General features: G+C 43.1%; 1 protein-coding gene across 1 annotated transcript in view; it reads left to right on the top strand.

Moving 5' to 3' along the window:
• CCDC85C (coiled-coil domain containing 85C) overlaps positions 1–18,237 on the top strand; it is a 117,081-nt gene that overhangs the window by 78,706 nt on the left and 20,138 nt on the right. The window contains exon 3 of the mRNA XM_064512095.1: positions 10,555–10,659. Within this exon, the coding sequence (XP_064368165.1) occupies positions 10,555–10,659 (105 nt within the window). The remainder of the gene's footprint in view (positions 1–10,554; positions 10,660–18,237) is intronic.

The following is an 18,237-nucleotide window of genomic DNA, read 5'->3' on the forward strand; positions in this document are numbered from 1 at the left end:
TTGGAAAATGATTCAAAAAGCTTTGAGTCCAGAAGGCAAATAAAAGATAGACAGAAACATAAATTGTTTATTGAATCTTATAAATTTGAAATAATTGTGTGATCTCTTGCAACTTAACTCAAAATTTTAGAAGGACTGGAGTTGAATTTCTGTGTGAAGAGCATGAGTACGAGACATATATACGTAACACACAAACACACACGAAGATCTTTGTGCCCCATTTACTTCTGTTGTGGGAGAGCAGGAACACTGGGTTTAATGAGGCTCAGTTTAACCTCCGGCTGTGAAATGCAGGATTAGTCATATCCTGTGCTTAACCAACTTTGTAATAATTTCGATAGATGGCACTTTTTTCTGTTTCTGAGGACAGGGAAAAAAACTGTTAATTACAGTTGTATCAGGCTATAAAGTGACAATATTTAATGTCTTTATAATAAGTAGACAGGTTCAAAGAACTCAGATTCTCGGTGATCAATCTAAGAAGGACTGAAAAATGTGTTCAGAGAGAAAATAAGCAATAACTGGAGAGGCTTAAAGACACACTTTTGCAGTAAGTTCAAATCCAAGACTACCCCAAGAAAAATTCAATGTCTGCTGTCTGAAGACAATTTTGGGAAGTGTGGAAAATTGTTACTCTTTCGTGGCTTCTGGAAAACAGAGGCTTTAGCCAAAACTATGTTTGCAACACAATTTTCAGTTTTGTTTTGCTTTCCATAAGGCCAAAACTGTACATCTAAATCCATGTAGGCAACTTTCAAAGAACGTTCAAACTATTTCAGAAAAATCAGTCTGGCTCCAACTGATTCTTCCTACTTATTCATATCTTGGTTCAGCGGTGCGTTTAGAGTGGTCCTCCGAACGCCAAGGGTCTGAGTTTCCTTCCTGCCCTAAGCACTGTTCAGAAGAAGAGAGAAAAGGCCATCAACATCCTGAGCCAGTTTGGTCCCAGTGCTGACTAAAACCTGTGGGGACCTTTTCTGATTTCTGACAAGGGAATTCAGGCCTTTGTCTTCCTCATTCCTAGCTCACTTATTTTACGGGACGTGGAGAGTGATTTGAGAGGAGCCTAGCTGCATTGCTTTGGTTGAGTTTATGCTAGTTGGTGTGAGGGTCCTATTTGGCCTCGTTGGCTAGAGTACTGTTGAAAGATGAAAACAGGGAAAGGTGACTCCAGGTCATAGTCCAATAAGTTTATTCATGTGCTTAATGCCACATCCACATCTACTTGTCATGTGGAATTGGGGCAGCATTCCTTAGCTTCTCTATTGGCATCGCTAATGAAGAGGCTGATTTTGATGCTGGCTAATGAGCCATGGATGGGCTCCATCAGTCTGACACTCTCAAACTCATGGCATACAAGCTACAGACCAGATGTGCGCTATACTGAATGTCAATGGTTATAGCTCTGTTTGGCTGTGTTAACTATTGAGCTGAGTTTTTATTTGGGTTATAGACTGTGATGCCTAGATCTCAGCTGCTCCGGCCCATATTATCTCTTGAGCAAAGCCTGCCAGTTGCGTGATTATAATTATATACTGCAATTTGGTTTGAGCTGATTATCTCAGTCTCCCATGAGTTACGGGGTTGATCCTTCTCTGCTGGTCTAAAACAAGAGGTAAAAAATACAGCCATTCTGGAATGCTAACAATGAATTCAAGTTCCCTATCTCCGTTGCTACAGAGAATGGAGACATTTGAAACTTGCACTGGTTTTATTGCCTATACCTCCCTGAGCTACTAATAAAAATATTTTTCCAATAGTAATTTTACATGGCAAAATCTGCTAAGCATCTTACTATCTCCTGCTATTTATTAAGCCTTTCCTAGAGTGTTAGCTCTCTGTTTTCACCATTGTGACCAGATGAAATCTGCTGCTTTGCATCTTCATCTCTTATGTGTGCAACTTAAGATAGGAGGGGAAAGTCATAGGAGAGGCAGTTCTGAAATCTCCAGTGCTGACCCGGGTCTCCCATGCTTTTGACAGATACGGAGCAGTGGGGAGTTTCTTCCTGAGTTGTATTTGTGAATGTCTGGGATCCAGCTGTGTCACAACAGCCAAACGCATCCTCAAAGCTCTCTGCGGTGACTGTTGTGCGAGGGCTCTGCACTCATTCCCAAGGCCATGTCACTTCAAATTCCATACGGGTAACTGAAAATCGCTTTTGATGTCTTATTGACAAAATTAACTAAGATTGTACTTGTTACCTGCTGATTGAGCACTGGAGAAGGAGCTAGGAGATTAGGTACACCTAATCAACCTTGGTCTGCTTAAGGCTTTTGCCACCAGCCGGAGGAGTGATCTCTGGCCAGCTGTACGCCAGCAATTTCCCTCTGTGTACATCAGGGATATGAACCTATGTAAAGCAATTTGATATCTCTTCCTACAGCACGTTAGTATTAATACATGACATGGAAGATGTTAAATAGTTTTAATCGATCCCTTAACTTTTTCTCATTTGCAGGGTTCCTTAAAAATCAAATACTTCTGATTCTTATTGCACTCTCATGTGTGTAATTTTCAGCATGGCTGATAAATCCTATTGAAGCTAATGGGACTCTTCACATATACTTAAAGTCAGATGTGTACTTTGCTAAGCTTATTTTTGCTTGAAAATGTCTCGTAGCTATAACTGCAATTACTGAACCTTAATTCAATTATTCGTTAGCTTCACATGGTGAAATTGCAGATCCCTCAGCTTCCCAGTGCATGAGACCCTAAAACACTGATCAGTGAGATAAAGAGGAAATCTTTGCACAAGGTCCTGTGGTAAGGGATGTTCACCTGGGTGTAAGGTCACCTAAAAGGGCTATTAGTGTGAGGTGCAGGTTCTGCGGGAAGGTAAAGAGAAACCTGAGTCGATTGCAGTGGTGTCTGTACTAGAGCCGTGGAAGGTAGGCACCTTGTATTGTGTTTGTGCAATGCATCTGCGAGAGTCCCAATTTTAATAGAGATGCAATTACCTGTTAGCGTTACAGGATCAGATGAGGTCACTCAGTCCTTCCTCAGAGTTGTGTATTCTGTGCTGAGTCTCTTGGATGTGTGGCACAAAATATCATGCCCTATTTTCTATTCATAGCCATGGATGAGAAGCAGCAATAATATGTTCAATTCCCAAGTCTTTTGCTGATGTAGTGAGCATCCCATTCATATTATTTAAGATATGTTTCTGCTCTGATTTACAAATGAAGAGTTACTCTGCTGGCATTATTAGGGGAATCTTGGGCTAGATCATTCCTACAGGCTAGTATAGTCTGATTAGTGCCATTGACTTTGGAGGCTGTCATAAAGTATCTGTAGTTCTGAATAAGAGTAAGGTGATTCAGTTTAGTCAACTGTGTCTTGGGTCACCATGCACAAAATTGGGGTAGTAAGGTATTAATATTTTTGCAGGTTCTGCAAGACTTCATTCATTAATACAGGAAAAAGGAGTTCAGATATTAATACTAACATTATCTTGTCAAATGCTGCATGCAAGACCAGCTTATTTTGATCATCTGTAATAAAGATAAAATTTATTCAAATGATAAAATACCATTTTCCATTAAGTTTCCAATTGTATAATGTGCTTCTGTTCCCTTCTAGCTGACTGACTGCAACAGCTTGCCACGAAATTTCAGAAAGGTAGAGAGTGCTAATGCATCCACAAACATCTTTTTGGATCTAGGGGCTGTGTTTTAATATTGGTGCTGGTTGTTTGGGACTCTGATTGCTTGTTCTTTCACATGCTAATGTTGGTGATTTCCATTTTTTAATCATCTGAATTTATTAAATATGCCTCTAATTATTTTTGATTTCCATTCTGTTCTTGTGCAAAAGATATTTGTTAGTAAAATCTGAGTTTTGACCAACTTCAAATCAAAACCATTTGCCTGCAAAAGAAGTTGATACTTCTAGCTAAATTGCTGCAAGACCAGCATGTTGTTTGGAATAACAGTAAAAGATTTCAGGCTAAACCTTCCATTTAATTACCCAGTTGCAAACAATGGGTTGTTGAGTGTCAGAACTGAGGCAGTTTCAATGACTAGGACAATTATGGTGCAGAAAATTATTGCCAGTAGGTTTAAGTATTTATACTGCAGCGACAGAGAAGTAATTCAAGTAACGGGCAGTTCAGCAGTCCATAAAGATGAAGACAGGCTGATCCAGTGACCTGAAGTAAAAGCATCTTCCTTCTTCTCCCCACAAAAACATATAATCAAAAGCCCAGGCCTCAGCAGAGTTTTCCATCTGATATCTGAGATTTAGGGGGTGAAATTAGAATGTTCAGTAAGAATGAAATATTTTCATATAGAGAACTCCCCAAATCATAAAAGTTCCTTTAGGCTTATATTGTCAGGGTGGGATGACAATGCCCTATTGTTAGAGACCAGTTTCACCAGTTTCAATATTTAAATCACAGCTAAAGGAAATCCTGTGTTTTGTAGACAACAGAGTAGCCACAAAAAATGGAAATTGTTTGTCTCTCTAAGGGCTGGGTGTTGGTGTGGCTCATTTGTCCAAAGAAAATCTTTCCAACAGGTGTGAATGAAGGTATTGCTTATTGCCAATATTGACCTGATTGCAGTATTCCTTTCTGTCTAGCTGTATTTCATGTTAAGATACATCATTTCTTCTACGGTCTTGTCAAATAGCAGGTATAGTATTCATAAAATTAAGTAGTAGCCTTGTATCACTGAAAATGTTTTTTAGACCTCCAAGTCCAGAATCCTGTTTCTCCTGCTATTACAGATGACTCCATCTGTGCTGAACAAGGGCTCGAGGAAATACTGTGATTTAGGTGTTAACAACAGGCTCTGCTGTGCAGAAAAGCCACCAAGTCTGGGTTCAAGTGATGGGCCTACCACGGCAGTGCAGCGTGTAACCTGCCGTCTCTTGAACTCAGTGCCAGTGGGTCTGCGTTGTAGAAAAATGGAGCAGATCATAGTCTCCAGAACTCAAATCTTCCAGAAAGTCTGATCTCGGTGACTCAAGTGTAGTTGATTCACCTCCTAGTTCAGTATACATTTTTTTATAAAGAGACTCCCCAGAGGTAAACAAGAAGCGATTGCCATTGAAAATACGTTCTAGGAATCCAGGCTTTCAAAAAGTGATGCTTGATTTTGTTTTGCGTGGCATGTGGACCAGGACAGGAAGCTTTCTCCATGCAGGAATTTAAAAATGAATTTTGGAAAGGTGACCAGAAGAGCAACTCAGGTGCTCAGGCGTAGTCCTCAGGTGCCGCCTGGGCTGTCCCTCGGGGCCTCTGGCTGCACACCGGCGGGATGCGGCTCTCCTCCCCACCTCTGCCAAGCCTCCGCGGGGCTCTTGGCTGCTCCAGTGGCACCTGCAGTGGCCTTGGATACCTGTGGTTAGAGGCCTCTGTTGCTCCAAGGGGACACCATGATGTGTGGGGAAAAGGGGAGCTGTTATTCTCAGCAAAGGCTCTAATATTTCCGTGGGGCACAGAGTCAAACTGATCATTTGTAATTAATTGTATTTTTTACCACTCTACAGACTTTAGCTGTAACAGCTTATGTCAGAGGAGAAAACCGTGTTTTCAGTTAAAGGCTACTTATATAACCCTGTTTTGAATGCTAATTCGTGAATTTCTGGAAGCTGACAGTATCGCTTTTTAATTTTCCTCCGTTACTTCGGAACATAATGCTAATTGAAATTGTTCTGTAGTTTTCCTAATCTCTTTCATAAATGCTGGCAAATATCCGTCAAGTAAATTTCTGTCTTTCTGTGCTTAACTTCTGTTAAGAATGGTCCATTTTGTTACATCAAAGTGTTTAAGAATTAAATCCTTGTCATCTTTTTTTCTTTTCCAGCAGAAGTAACACCAAGCTGTAACAGAAAAGATAATTTGTCTAACTTGTCTATAAGTTTTCAACACTTTATCTTCACAGTTGTTTCAACATGGCCATAGCACTGATCGGGCTTTACTGGGCAGAAACAGAAAGGAAAATAAATGTTTCTTTGTAGTACCTTGACCTTAAAATACCATAAACACCATCCATCTTCTTGTGTTATTTCTGTTATTTCCAAATTGAATCACTCAGCACATCAGGTCAAAAAGTCAGAGGCCACCATTCCTCCTGCCGGCCAGCAGAATAGAAAGCTTTGATAGAAACAAGTGTCTGCTGTTTTTTTTTTTTTTTTTTAAATCAATTTTAGAACTGATTAAGCACGAAAACCTTAATTTGTATATAAAATATTAAAAATAATAAATTATTTTTCTAGAAAATATTTTTCATTTTTCCACTCATGTTAATAGTTAAATTACTTCCATTTCTAGAAGACAGAAGTTGGGTTTACAGTTCATTTTTACTGAAATCTGATTCGTTGGTCCCATTCTTTTCTTACTGATACAAGTAGGTGAAACTCCCTTCCCTTTCAGGATGGGCATATTTAGGTCCATTTCCTGCATAATAGGACTGACAAAGATCTTGAGTTTTGGTCCAATCACAATGTCTTCTCGGGTCAGTTCTAGTTCTTCCTTGTTGAAAAATTTGGAAGTAAATAATGTCATATCATTATTTCCAGATGATAAAGAGTTATGGGGTGTGAGCGACCACTGTTGCACTGTCAGTGTTGGCAACGTGTAGCACAGAGGTGTATTCAAGGTGAAGGGGTTGGGTGTGCGGGCTTGTCTCTGCTCTTTGGTCTGTGAAGGGAGGTAATGCTACATGTAAGGGAACTGGATTAGACCTAGGTCAGATCTTCTGCTTTTGTACCATTGTGAAAGTTTGGAGATGCTTTCTTTTTTCTCTTTTCCTTCTCTTTTCTCTTCTCTTCTCTCTTCACTCTACTCTACTTTACTCTACTCTACTCTTTTTTTTTTCTTCTCTCTTTTTTCTTCTCTCTTTTTTCTTCTGAAGCAAAGACTGAATATGAGTCTCCTCAGATCTCCATCTCATTGTGTCTCTTTCCTTCTCTCTCTGCACTTCACCTTAGAAAACATTCCCAATAAAAGTTCAGTTAAGACTCTCCCATGGAGAGTTTTAGTTCAAGTGAAAATTATTTTGCTGATAAATTCCTTGAAACTCCAGAAATGTGAAGCGATTTTACCTGAACGGTAATTTATTAAAGACATGTTGCCCATTAATTGAGATAATCTTCAACAGTGATGATCAGCGATTGCAATTGTAAATGCCAGTCTGACTAGAAAAGCAATTTGGGATCCACTTACATCTCAGTAATGAAAATTGGGTAAGGTAATAAGAGATTTCATTTTGTGAGTGAACTGACAATGCAATACCAGGATTTTTAATTTAGATTTAAGTGGAGTAATGGCTACTCATTCTGATGCATCATTAGTCATATTGCTTTTTAATGAGGGATTCACTTTCTTTTCCTGGTTAGCTCTAACAATGATAGGAAAGCCCAATGAATGTGTAAATGTTTAGGGAGATCTGATGAATATGTGTCACTGTACCATTCCTATTTAAAAAAGGAAGAAAAAGCAGTTCTCCTTTTATGGTGAAAATCAGACCTTTGCTTTTAATGCAAGAAAAATAAATAGTACAGAACTGTGATTGTTAGGCTGTTGGAAAAAATAAGTGCACTAAGTTACATTTTGAAACAAATTCTGGAAACTATAGAAGGAAAACTGTATTGGGTGGAGTGCTCCTGAAAGGGACTGGTTTTCCTACTGACAGTAGTAGGGAAGAGTGGTTTTTTGGTCATTTTCAAGACAGATGTATCATAAATAACAGCAGATGAGGATTTTTCTCTATGCCCTACTAAAACACCTCATCCCTCTTCTGTAGAGATCTGGAAAGATTTTCCTTCTTAGACTCTTAGACTTTTTTACTTTTTCTTTTCTTTAATTAAGGGCTTGTTTTGATGTTCGTTGAACTCAGTGGAAACTTTTGCATCAGATTGAGTGCATTGGGTCAGATTCATAAATAGGAGTCACTGAAACAACTGAATAATAGTTTTGTCACACACAAATGCACTGTCTCAAAAGGGATTTGTTTAAAAAAAGCGATTCAACTAATCCATTATAAGCACCTGTTATAGCAAAGTTTTGGCTGTATCTGTATATTTATCAACACAATTTGAAACAATTTAAGCCAAATTGAAATTACTGCAGGCTCCTGCTTCATGCCAGTTTTAGCTGGCATATTTTTAGTCACAGTTCTTCAATATTGTGTATTGACTAGGCCTAGGTGAGGCTGCCCTACTTCCTTTAGTGGACAAGATAATCTTACTTTCTACCAGTACAACCTATAGTGTGCTTGACGAAACAAGTGATCAGTCTAATGTAGACCTACCCATTCAGATTCTGGGACAAGGGAACAAGTCTCGGCAAGACAGAGTGAAATGTCCACCTGATCTGTCTTTCTAATGTCTGCTTCGACACTTCTGTTTCCCAATAACAATGCGGCATGTTGTCATGTCTCAGTGCAGTTTGCAGAAGTCTGAGGCAACATATACCTCCTTCTGGAGCAGAGCTAGAGGAGATCGATGACATCTGGGTCTCCAGCACAAAGCAAGAACCTTGCGTTTTTGCTGTGCTGTTTTCTTCTGTTTTTCCCTTGCCCGTGCAAGTGCCCATCTATGACAGATGTGAGAGAAGGGTGCATCTTCTCCTGAACAGACAAACTAATGGAGTGGGTAGTGTAGCATTGGGACCCCTCCAAAAGATTGCTGTCTCCCAGTACACGTACAATAGGTGAAGAAGAGGTGGCAGCTTGCACATAGCAGGGCAGTGGAAGGTTAACCAGCCAGGGCAAAATCCTTTGCATGTAACCACCAAAAGACCCCTACACATCACATGCATGGGACGCTGCCAGTAAATTAAAGAGGCTGGTCATCATTTTTCTTTGCAAATTTCTAATCCTCCTCTGAAAGTGTTTACCTCCCAGGCAGGATGCAGGAAACAGGTTTGCACCAGTCACTTTTCAACTACGGAAGGAGGTAGCTCTTGCTTCAGATCTTTTTGTCTCTGATTCTCCAGTGTGAAATGAAAAACCAATGCAGGCCATAGTCTTCTCTGATGCCACCTTGTAAATTCAAGGGAAACCTGGACATCCAATATACTAAAATCATTCCATGTCACTTGACTCTATGTGAAAAAGAACAGTTCCCAGTAGATGAGGTGATACAGGACTAGCATTCATTTCTCATGATGACTTTCTTGAAAACTGGCCATTTTTTTCACAGCTTGTAAAAGGAAAGTTGATAGGGTGAGTGTGCTATAATGTTTGTGGAATCACTGGATTGCACTAGATGTTTTTTCCTAAGAATACAACGTTTTGGAATAAAACAAGACCTGAAGATATCCTAAACAGACCACATAGCTATAAGAAAATGTTCTCAATGCTGGTTGATAGAAAATGATATATCTGCTCTGAGAGCACCGAATTCTTCTCTGTAAAATGGGCGCAAGAGATGGAAATGAAGTTCCTACATTTCCATAGATCTGTGCAACAGCCACAGTCTCTAAAGGTCTTGGTTTCAGTCAGGCCTTTGAGGTTACTGAGGGTTTTTTACATACAGTTGAGCTGATTTATGAGGCCTTCCGTTAAATTTTATTGCGCCAGTGGTTTTTCTTTGGTTCTTTTGAAGTGGAAAACATAATTTCTGCAGCAAATGCAAGTCAAAAGTCTTAATGGAGCATAAAAATCTAAAAGGTCATGATTTTATAGTTTTAAAGTAGAGTACAGTGCATTGCTTGATACTCTTAAAATATGTAAAGTTAATGAGCATGTTTATTGGTAATAAAAAGATATAATTCTTCCCCTAGATCCCTGATTTTGGCTACTTTTTATGGGTGTACTATTATAAATGAAAAATTCTTCTGTTTCTAAGGCTTTTTCAGAATCACAGAGTGAGAGAACCAATAACAGAAGGCAGAAACTTTGTCCTGAGAAGATTATTCAGCCCTCTTGTAATACTCAGTGACCAAAGTGGTTGTGTTTGTTCCTTTGCGTGCAGACAATTGATTACTTTTATCTGTATGGTTTGCAGAGTTGTATAGATTATAGTTATCTATATGACTTTGTTTAGAACATGTGGACGGATGAAATTTTATAAGCCAATAAGAAACTGTTACTTTCACACATATTTTGCCAGCTTAAGTGAATGACAGTAGCAGTGTTTACAAATTCTCATTTTTTTCCACATGCCTGTGATTGGAATAGCCAGCACTGATTTAAAAAGAAGGTGTAGAAAATGTTTCCTGATGGATTTCTTTTACTGATTTTACTTTTATCTGGAGTCTGAAAAATAATGTTATCATTTGCATCTTAACAAACGTTTTTAACTGACTTGTATGAACTTTGGTAAAATAAAAATGCCTTCTCGGTGTATCATTTAATAGAGTAGATCTTGACGGTTTCATCTCCAACTGCTTGCAAATGTTTTTTCCAAGTGTTAAGAACGGGAAAAGGATTTTAATACAATGACCACTTTAACTGCTGTTGCAGGGAGAAGTTGTTATGGGAACGGACCACAGTACAGAAGTGGTCATGGGAAAAGCTAATACAGTGTTTTAAGCAGAACGGGTACAACTTTCCTCCTTCTTGTTAATATGGACTGTCCTATTTTCTGTCTTTGTCTTTGCAGCAGTCCAGCACTGGGGATTTGAGGACTCTCAGAAAAGGGTTATCCCCGTACCACTCTGAGTCACAGCTGTCGTCACTGCCGCAGTATCAAGATGCCATGCAAAATGTAAGAGCCGTTTGCTTACCCGGTGTGCCGATACAGAAGAGAGCCGTAGGTCTCCCAGACAGCAGGCCTGCCTGCAGGGCCTGCACGCAGAGATTAAAAGGGCAGCTTTCCCAGCTGAAGGTTGGCCTGAAATTAGTGGTGTAAAATGGGGGCCTACTTCAGAAAATAAACCCAACCAAAAATGTATAGCTATTTATAGAATGGGAAGGAATGCTGATCTTTACCCATGAAATCTTTGGATCATTAATTTCCCTGCTCAGATTTTTCACATAACTAATGGTCACTGTTGTGCACCTTTTAAAACAAGATTTAGTCCTTTTAAACCTGCCGCTCCTTCTTTATGAACGTCCTTTATGTCTGCTGTCAAAAAAGCTAGCCGTGGATGAGGTGAAGGATATTTTGCCAAGTGTCTCACAGTGCGTAGTCCAGATTTCTGTAGTGATTAAGTTCTTAGGACTTTTGCTTCATTTTTTCTGTATCGCAGGTGAGGTTTATGTTTCCTAAGATCTGCCTGCTTTACTTCTCAGATGACAAAAGAATCTTGACTGAAGTCAGAGAATACTCTTGTGAAAAGTAAATATTGTGCTGTGTCCGCGGGGCTCCTCCCTGCAGCCCAGCAATGTGCGATCATTGCCGTGCAAAGTACGGCGGAGGAGAATGAACAATGCCAGATGATTATCTGCCAGATGTTTACCTAAGTGCCCAGGACATGACATTTGCTCGGTGACATCATGTTCCACTTTGCAGGAGGAGTGTATTCGCAGTCAGCGGTGTCCTGCCACGAGCTGGCTTCAGCTGTTGTGGACTCAAGCAAAGGCCTGATGGGGGCACAGCTTTGGGTGCTCTCTGCCTTTCGGGATCTTCTGCTCTGTGTCCAAAGCCCACAGTCTGCAGCTCTACAAATGCTATAGGACCAAGACTATTTTGGCTGGCTACTTGGGTAAATGTCATTCTGTAGGATAAGCATTCCTCTTAGATCTGTAGAAGAGGGGGAAAAGTAATAATTTAAGAAAGATTCCATAAATAAAACTCCAGCCAGTAGGAAAATACAGACCCTTTCTGTCCCTGATGAGTTGCAGAATGAATAGCAAACCTTCAGTCAAAAAACTAGACAAAACTATGTAAATGAAACAAAAGGCTTTGGCTAAATATCCTCTTTTCTAACTTTGTTCCCCCTATAGTAGTCAGGAGACTTACTATAGATAAATATAAGGAGGGCGCAGGGCTATGAGCCTCATCCTTGGAAAAGTACGTCTGACTGTACTGGTGGCTTAAGATTTGGGGCGTTATCCTTCCCTTCTTGTGCACTCAGACTTTTGATCCTCAGCATGGTTTCACATGGGAGATGCTTGGTTGGTCTGGGTCTCTTGCCCTGAGAAACACTGCTGCGTACAAATTTATGGCTATCTTGTGTGTCATACTGGGACCCAGTTGGCTGCTGTCCACAGAAAAGATATGTCTGGGTTGGGAGCTGGGAGAGGAGTCTTCTCTGCTTGAATATCAACCTGTGTAACTCAGTGGGACTCTGCAGGTGCTCGTGGGTCGCAGTATTGCCTGCTGGATCCATTCCTGACCAGTTGCAACTCTTTTCCATCCTTGCTCAAGGAAGATGTGGCACCTCATGTGAATGTTTATCAAGAGGCCCAGGTGTGGTGTGACACCTTCATCTGTTACCCTGGTTGTATTCTGCCTTCTTTGGGGGAGGATGTTTGAGAGGTAGCACCAAAGCAATTCTGGATCTAAATCAATACTGTCTGGACTACTTACATAGTCATTTATTTTATTCCTATACAAAACCCTTTGGTTTTGGGACTAACATGCGATATCATTTTTTGTGACAAAGGATAATGATCACAAATCCATGAAGATTCCTTCAAATATCTCAGGCATCTCCCAGTGGACAGTTACACATACCTGACTTTATCTGCAGCCTTTTTTTTTGACAGCAGGCATAAGTCTGTGAGAAATCATTCTTTGTGTGTGTACAGGCTTCATTCTGATGAGTGATGGCCCACAACTGGAGTCTGCTCCAAACTGTCACATCTGCTCAGGTTTTCATCATTGTCACTTTCTGTGCAACAATTTGGAAACAATCTGGGAGTTTGGTTGCACCAGTACATCCCTCACTGTCATTACGTTTGAACATAAGCATCACTCCATCTCTCCGTGGCCCTGACATACCTCAGTTAATTAAATAGTTCTGTGTTTCAAATAGATCCTGGATCATGGACACCAGTATGCTCAAGCCACAGAATCGAAAGACACTCAGAATTGCTATATTGCAGAAATGCTGTCTGTTTGGTCGGTGGTGCATCATGCTGAAAGTGAATTATAGATTTGCTCTGTGGCGTGCAGTAGCTACCAAATATCCATGGAAAGAAGTCCCAGGGGGTTAGTTCTGACCTATAAAACTCTGGTCATTGTGAGTGAAGGTGTGAAAGTGGGCAGGCACACTTACATTAGCTTTAATTGATAGCACGCTGGTCAACCTTCCTGACTCCATGAACCACAAATGAAAATCATTGTACCCAGAGGTTCACTGTGTCCTTCAGAGGGGTGAGGGAAGGGTGACTGTCTCAGCCGCAGACTCTGAGGGAGGTATGAGTGGGAGCTAGCCACACACAGCCCTGTGGGACCTGCTGCCCTGGTGCAATGAGCAGGGACAGGCTCCGAGGCAAGCAGGATGCAGCCTTCCTGGCTTCATCGTTCTCATAGCCAGCAACTTCCAGACTGCTCAGCCTTGCTGTCCGTCAGATGACATGTCAGGCATGGGTGCTGAATCTGAGCTACCTGTAAGCAGTTTGCTGCTGAGGACCGCAGGCTGGCCAGCATGGTGTCTGGGTGTCAGTGATGGAAACGATCCCACAGCGTCCTTGGAGAGCTCGGCCTTTTATTTACCAGCCGAGGCTGTTGTTACGTCTTCAGTTCTTGGGTTCTCCTGGGCAGCAAAAACAGGTTTTCCCATCCATGTTGCGTTCATGTCTTCATCTGCACAGAATGTGTTCCCTTCGTGGCTGCTTCATGTGGATACAGCATCACTTGGGATGATTTAATGCACTCAAATTAGCAGCCTTCTGATTTACTACAGGAAGCTGTTGGTGACAGGGGAGTCTCAGGTTAAGGCACTGGAAACTGAAACACATCTGTGCCTGGAGAGCATTGAGAAGCGATGCTCCGTCTGTTCTGGAAACTTCCAGCTCCCAGAGCTTTCCAGGAGTTTAATAACTCTGAGCAGAAGTTACTGACCTTCGGTTTTGTCTGTTGGCATTGTCTGAGGAGTCTAGATTGCCTGTTCGTATAGTCTCACCTATGGGAATTGTATTTCAGTAACACCTGGAATTTTAGAATAATGACAGCTACAGGTCATTGCCATTTGCAGGGGGAGGAGGAGCCTTGTCAGCACAGCTCAGTGGATCAGCTACAGAAGTCTGTAGCTGTCACTGTGGAGCGCCTTTCCTTCAGTGCACGTGTGCAGCTTCTTTCAGCTCTCCATCTCTCAGTTTTTCCCTCTAAGGAACTGGGTGGGAAATCACCCATCCTGTAGCATGGTTTTGAGGCAATTGTTTGTCGCTAAGCTAAATAGCGCTAAGTGCTCCAGGATCCTCCAGTGGTACATACTAAAAGGCAGTATTTAATTTTTGGAACACTGTAGCACTGCTGAAGAGTTCACTTGTTTCTCTCATGGGCTTTCTCTAGCATTAAGCTAATGATGAATTAAGACTGGGAGGTGGAATTGTCCACACTTGGTATCAGCTCTCAAGTCTCCGTCTCTCTCCTTAAAGCTAGCATACACAATGCTTAATATTTGCTGCATATTTAATAATCTTTTTAGTACTGTTTCTGACATCAGGAGAGTGTATGGGAGGAAAGGAAGTTCCCCATCCATGGTGGTAAGGCTGTGTTTTTGTTACTAACAATAATGTTTCAGCAATTTCTTTTTTAAGGAGTAAAATCTCACTTGCTGATTTCTTGGGCATTTGAGGTCTCTGTAGCAAAGCTGAGGAAAAATACTGCAGCTGAGGCACAGCCCAGAACTTGCCTATCTGTCTCTTCTCCACTCCTTTTGGCATGTTCTTGCCCATGACTTTGATGCTCTGACTTGTACACACAATCCCTGCAGCACTTCATATTCCTGCCTGCTGCCCTGCAGCTGAGCCTCAGGCACATCTGGAGTGTCCAGACTTGGAAGGCAGCCTTAAGGTTGCTCACGTTTCTAGAGTTGGAGGTAGCTCACCTTGTAAAGTTCATAAGCTGTTTTTGGGGGGGAGCCATTTATCTGCATTGGCATAAAACATCATTAAAGGTGAACAAGCCTGTTATTAGCAATTGGAGCTAGCCTGGCTGACTTAGACTTAAAACGGGCAAGGAGTGTTCAAGTGATTTTTAATAAGAATTCTGCTTCTGCTGTAAGTAACTGTAGAGATTTGTAATAGCAATATTAGGATTAGTTGGATGGAAATGTATGAAAATGCCAGAAGGAACACTAGAGCAAGGAATGGCCTGCACTGATGACAAAAGATACAACTGACAGCAAACAAATGGGTAAACACCGAGGGATGCGTTGTTTGCATCGGGACCAGAAGGTCTGTGCTCTGATAAGGCCACAGCACAGATGGCTTGTCACTAGAAGACTCGTTCCCTGACAGCGGGATCATGGCAGTAAGGTCACCCCATGGATGTGCTGTTGCGCTTCCTGTTATTCTAGCAGGAAGATAGGCAAAGTGAGGGAAGGGAGGCAACAGGCAGCAGCCTTCCTAGGATTTATACAGGGTTAGTAAGCAAGATGCTGAGGTGATAGATCACCCCATGCTAACTGCTGACTCATAAAGGGTATAAAAAATCTGACCAAAAACCAATTCACTGTCGCCAAAGAGGAGGAAAACAAGAGATGTTGTCAGGACTCGCTAGCTGGTGTCCCTTGCCTCCTGTGTTGCACACAGCAACTCTGACCAGGCCATGTGGACAAGCACCTTTTGGTGAATTTGTGGATGTGAGGACGGGTGACATCTATTCAAGACTAAGTGAGAGTTACTGAAATCAGTTTTGCTTAAAAAAGTAGCACCTTCCCCTTTGTTAAGTTTGTGTATTGAGTTTCATTATAGTAGTTTTTCTATGATGTGACCACTTTTGGAGGAGTAGCAGCTCCTTACAGTGCCCCATAAGGTACTCTTAAGTCATGGCTGGAGGCAGGTGCCTGTGTTCATCTGAGATTTAGAGACTGAAGTCCTCTCAGGGGAAGCATCTGCAGATGTCCTCTGGAAGGACAGAGTGAAGCTCCCTCCTTTGAGAAGATAGTGATGACAGTGCCATTGCCCATCCTTTATGCAAGTCATTAGTGACTAGAGTAAATTTCTCCTGAGAAAAGTGAGATTTCCCTCTTGGGGTGTTAAAACTTAACATCTCTCAGGAGTCTGTTTTAGACTAGAGGCCAGGAAGGTGGGAAGAGACACCACCTTTTTCCCTACTAAAGCTGTACCCCATAAAAAGTGTGTGGTCTATGAGAAATTGCAGATAAGCAGGGAAAGTGTTTATGTGGCTGAGAGGCTAAGGCACTGAGCTGAGGAGTGCTAAATTCCTGCGTTCCCAGCACTGCCTCTCATTGCATCTGTATTTTCATCCAGTAACTGTGCATGCAAAATGCACAGGCTGAGCCTGGAGCTAAGCTTGCCGTGGTGGCGGTGACTGCTAGGCTGCACATCCCGCTGCTGCTGGCCTGGTGCTCCTGTTGCTTGTTTGGCTCTTTCCCGTGATTTCACCATGCTGTCATAACCAGCCATGTTTCGTAGCTCTGCCTTGTAAAGATACTTGTGAAAAGCATATTTCCTTTTGCCATATGGTACGTACACTGTTATAAAAACAAACCCAAATGTTTGTGGTCTGTAGGTGTAAAGCAAAGCCGTTAGATAGGGTAGAGAAGGATGATAGGAGACTCCTTAGCTGACGCGCTGGTGGCTGGCAGTGTGCTGAGGCTGCTGTTGAGGAGGTGAGGGGAGGCGGTGTGATGGCACGTAACAGCTACAACTCGAGCTCCCGGGAGTCCCGTCTTTCCCTTGTAGCTGGAAAGATGGTGGCTCTGAATCCCTTTGATGTGAAGGTTAGGGCAGAAGAGAAGTGAGAACATGACACGATATCTTTCCTTCAGCTCCCTGTAGGGGAAATATCAAATTAAGCGTCTGCATTAGCCTGGTGTGAGCAGAGTTCAGAGTTAAACGTGGCTGTGGCCGAAGCCTGTCCTCGGGGAGGGTGGACCCAGGGCAAGTCTGTTAGTCGTGCGTGGAGGGTAAACCCCTTCCTCCCCGGGCTTCTTAAGGCCAGCCTGACTTGCAAAATCAAGTTTGAAATAGGCAAAGATTACTGTTCACGTGATATCAGGGATGGTGTCCAGAAGAACCATGTGGAAGGGCCGAAGGCAGCTCTCGGGCCTTGCTGCTCCTGAAGCGCCGTCCTCGAGCACCGGGGAACTCGTTGCACCCTCAGCCCGGCTCTCCTCAGCGCAGGGCCTGGTTGGGAGCTCCCGCGAGGTGCAGGGCTCCCCAAATCCTCCCTGCCGGTGCAAAGCCGCTGGGCACGCTGGGGCAGGGCTCCCCGTGCCGCCGCAGGTGCCTCGCGCAGACCCGGTGCTGGTGGTCACGGGTTTGGTGCCTGCGCACCGGCGCCACGAAGCGCCTCAAACCCCTGGTGCAGCTCCGCATCAGCCCCCGCGCAGCATCCCGGGGGGGGTTAGCCGCCTGCTCGGATTCACGTGCCAGTGCCGCTGCCATCAGGGCGAGCTCTCCGCTTCCGCCTGCGTGTGAGGATGGCCCGCTGGGCCCGCTGATCGCCCTGCGCGGCGGGTACCTTTCTGGGCACAGGGGACCGTGGGCTGCAGGTGGCAGGTCCTTCCCGCTGACAGCGCCGGTGGCACCAGGACACCGTCAGACAGACAAAGGGAGAAATTCAAGGCAGCCCTTCTGCCGCTGCGGCAAGAGGGGCTGCAGAAGGGAAAATGAAATAAAAGGTTTGCCAGGAGAGCGGCAGGATTTGCAGCCTGGGGAACGCTGTTGTAAAACTTCAGAGAGGGCATTACAAGCAGCTGAGAATAAGCTAATACATTTTAAAAGGCAGCTGCCCTTCATCAGCGGTTACTCTGATGTCTCTGAGCAGTGGGTGTCTTTTTTCCTCACGACAGCCAGCCAGCGCAAAAAGTTAGGCATCGACGAAGTCTGGGGGCTGTGATGAGCTGAAAGGAGCGCTGACAGCCCGCATCCTGAGCCCACTGTTACAGGTAGTGGCGGGACGCGAGAGAAAGCTTCAGCTGTGCTGATGGGCCGCTGTAGACCCTCGCATCCGTTCGGCACAAATGTTAGCACAGAGTCAGCGTTAGGCCTGGGTCATAGGGGTTTTCTGGGGGGAGACTGCTTTGCCGGCCACAGCTGGAGCAGCCCAGCCAAAACGGAGACCGGGGGGATGAGGTGTGTGTGTGCGCGTGCAGGGGAGCACACCGGGCATCCGCGTGGTGTCCTCCACCACCCACATGTCTTCAGCCAGGCCAGCCCCGAATCTGGAGATGTGCTTCCAAATCAAGAATATTTGAAAAAT

The sequence above is a fragment of the Dromaius novaehollandiae genome, chromosome 5 (genome assembly GCF_036370855.1).
Source record: "Dromaius novaehollandiae isolate bDroNov1 chromosome 5, bDroNov1.hap1, whole genome shotgun sequence".
NCBI classification, from domain to species: Eukaryota; Metazoa; Chordata; class Aves; order Casuariiformes; family Dromaiidae; genus Dromaius; species Dromaius novaehollandiae.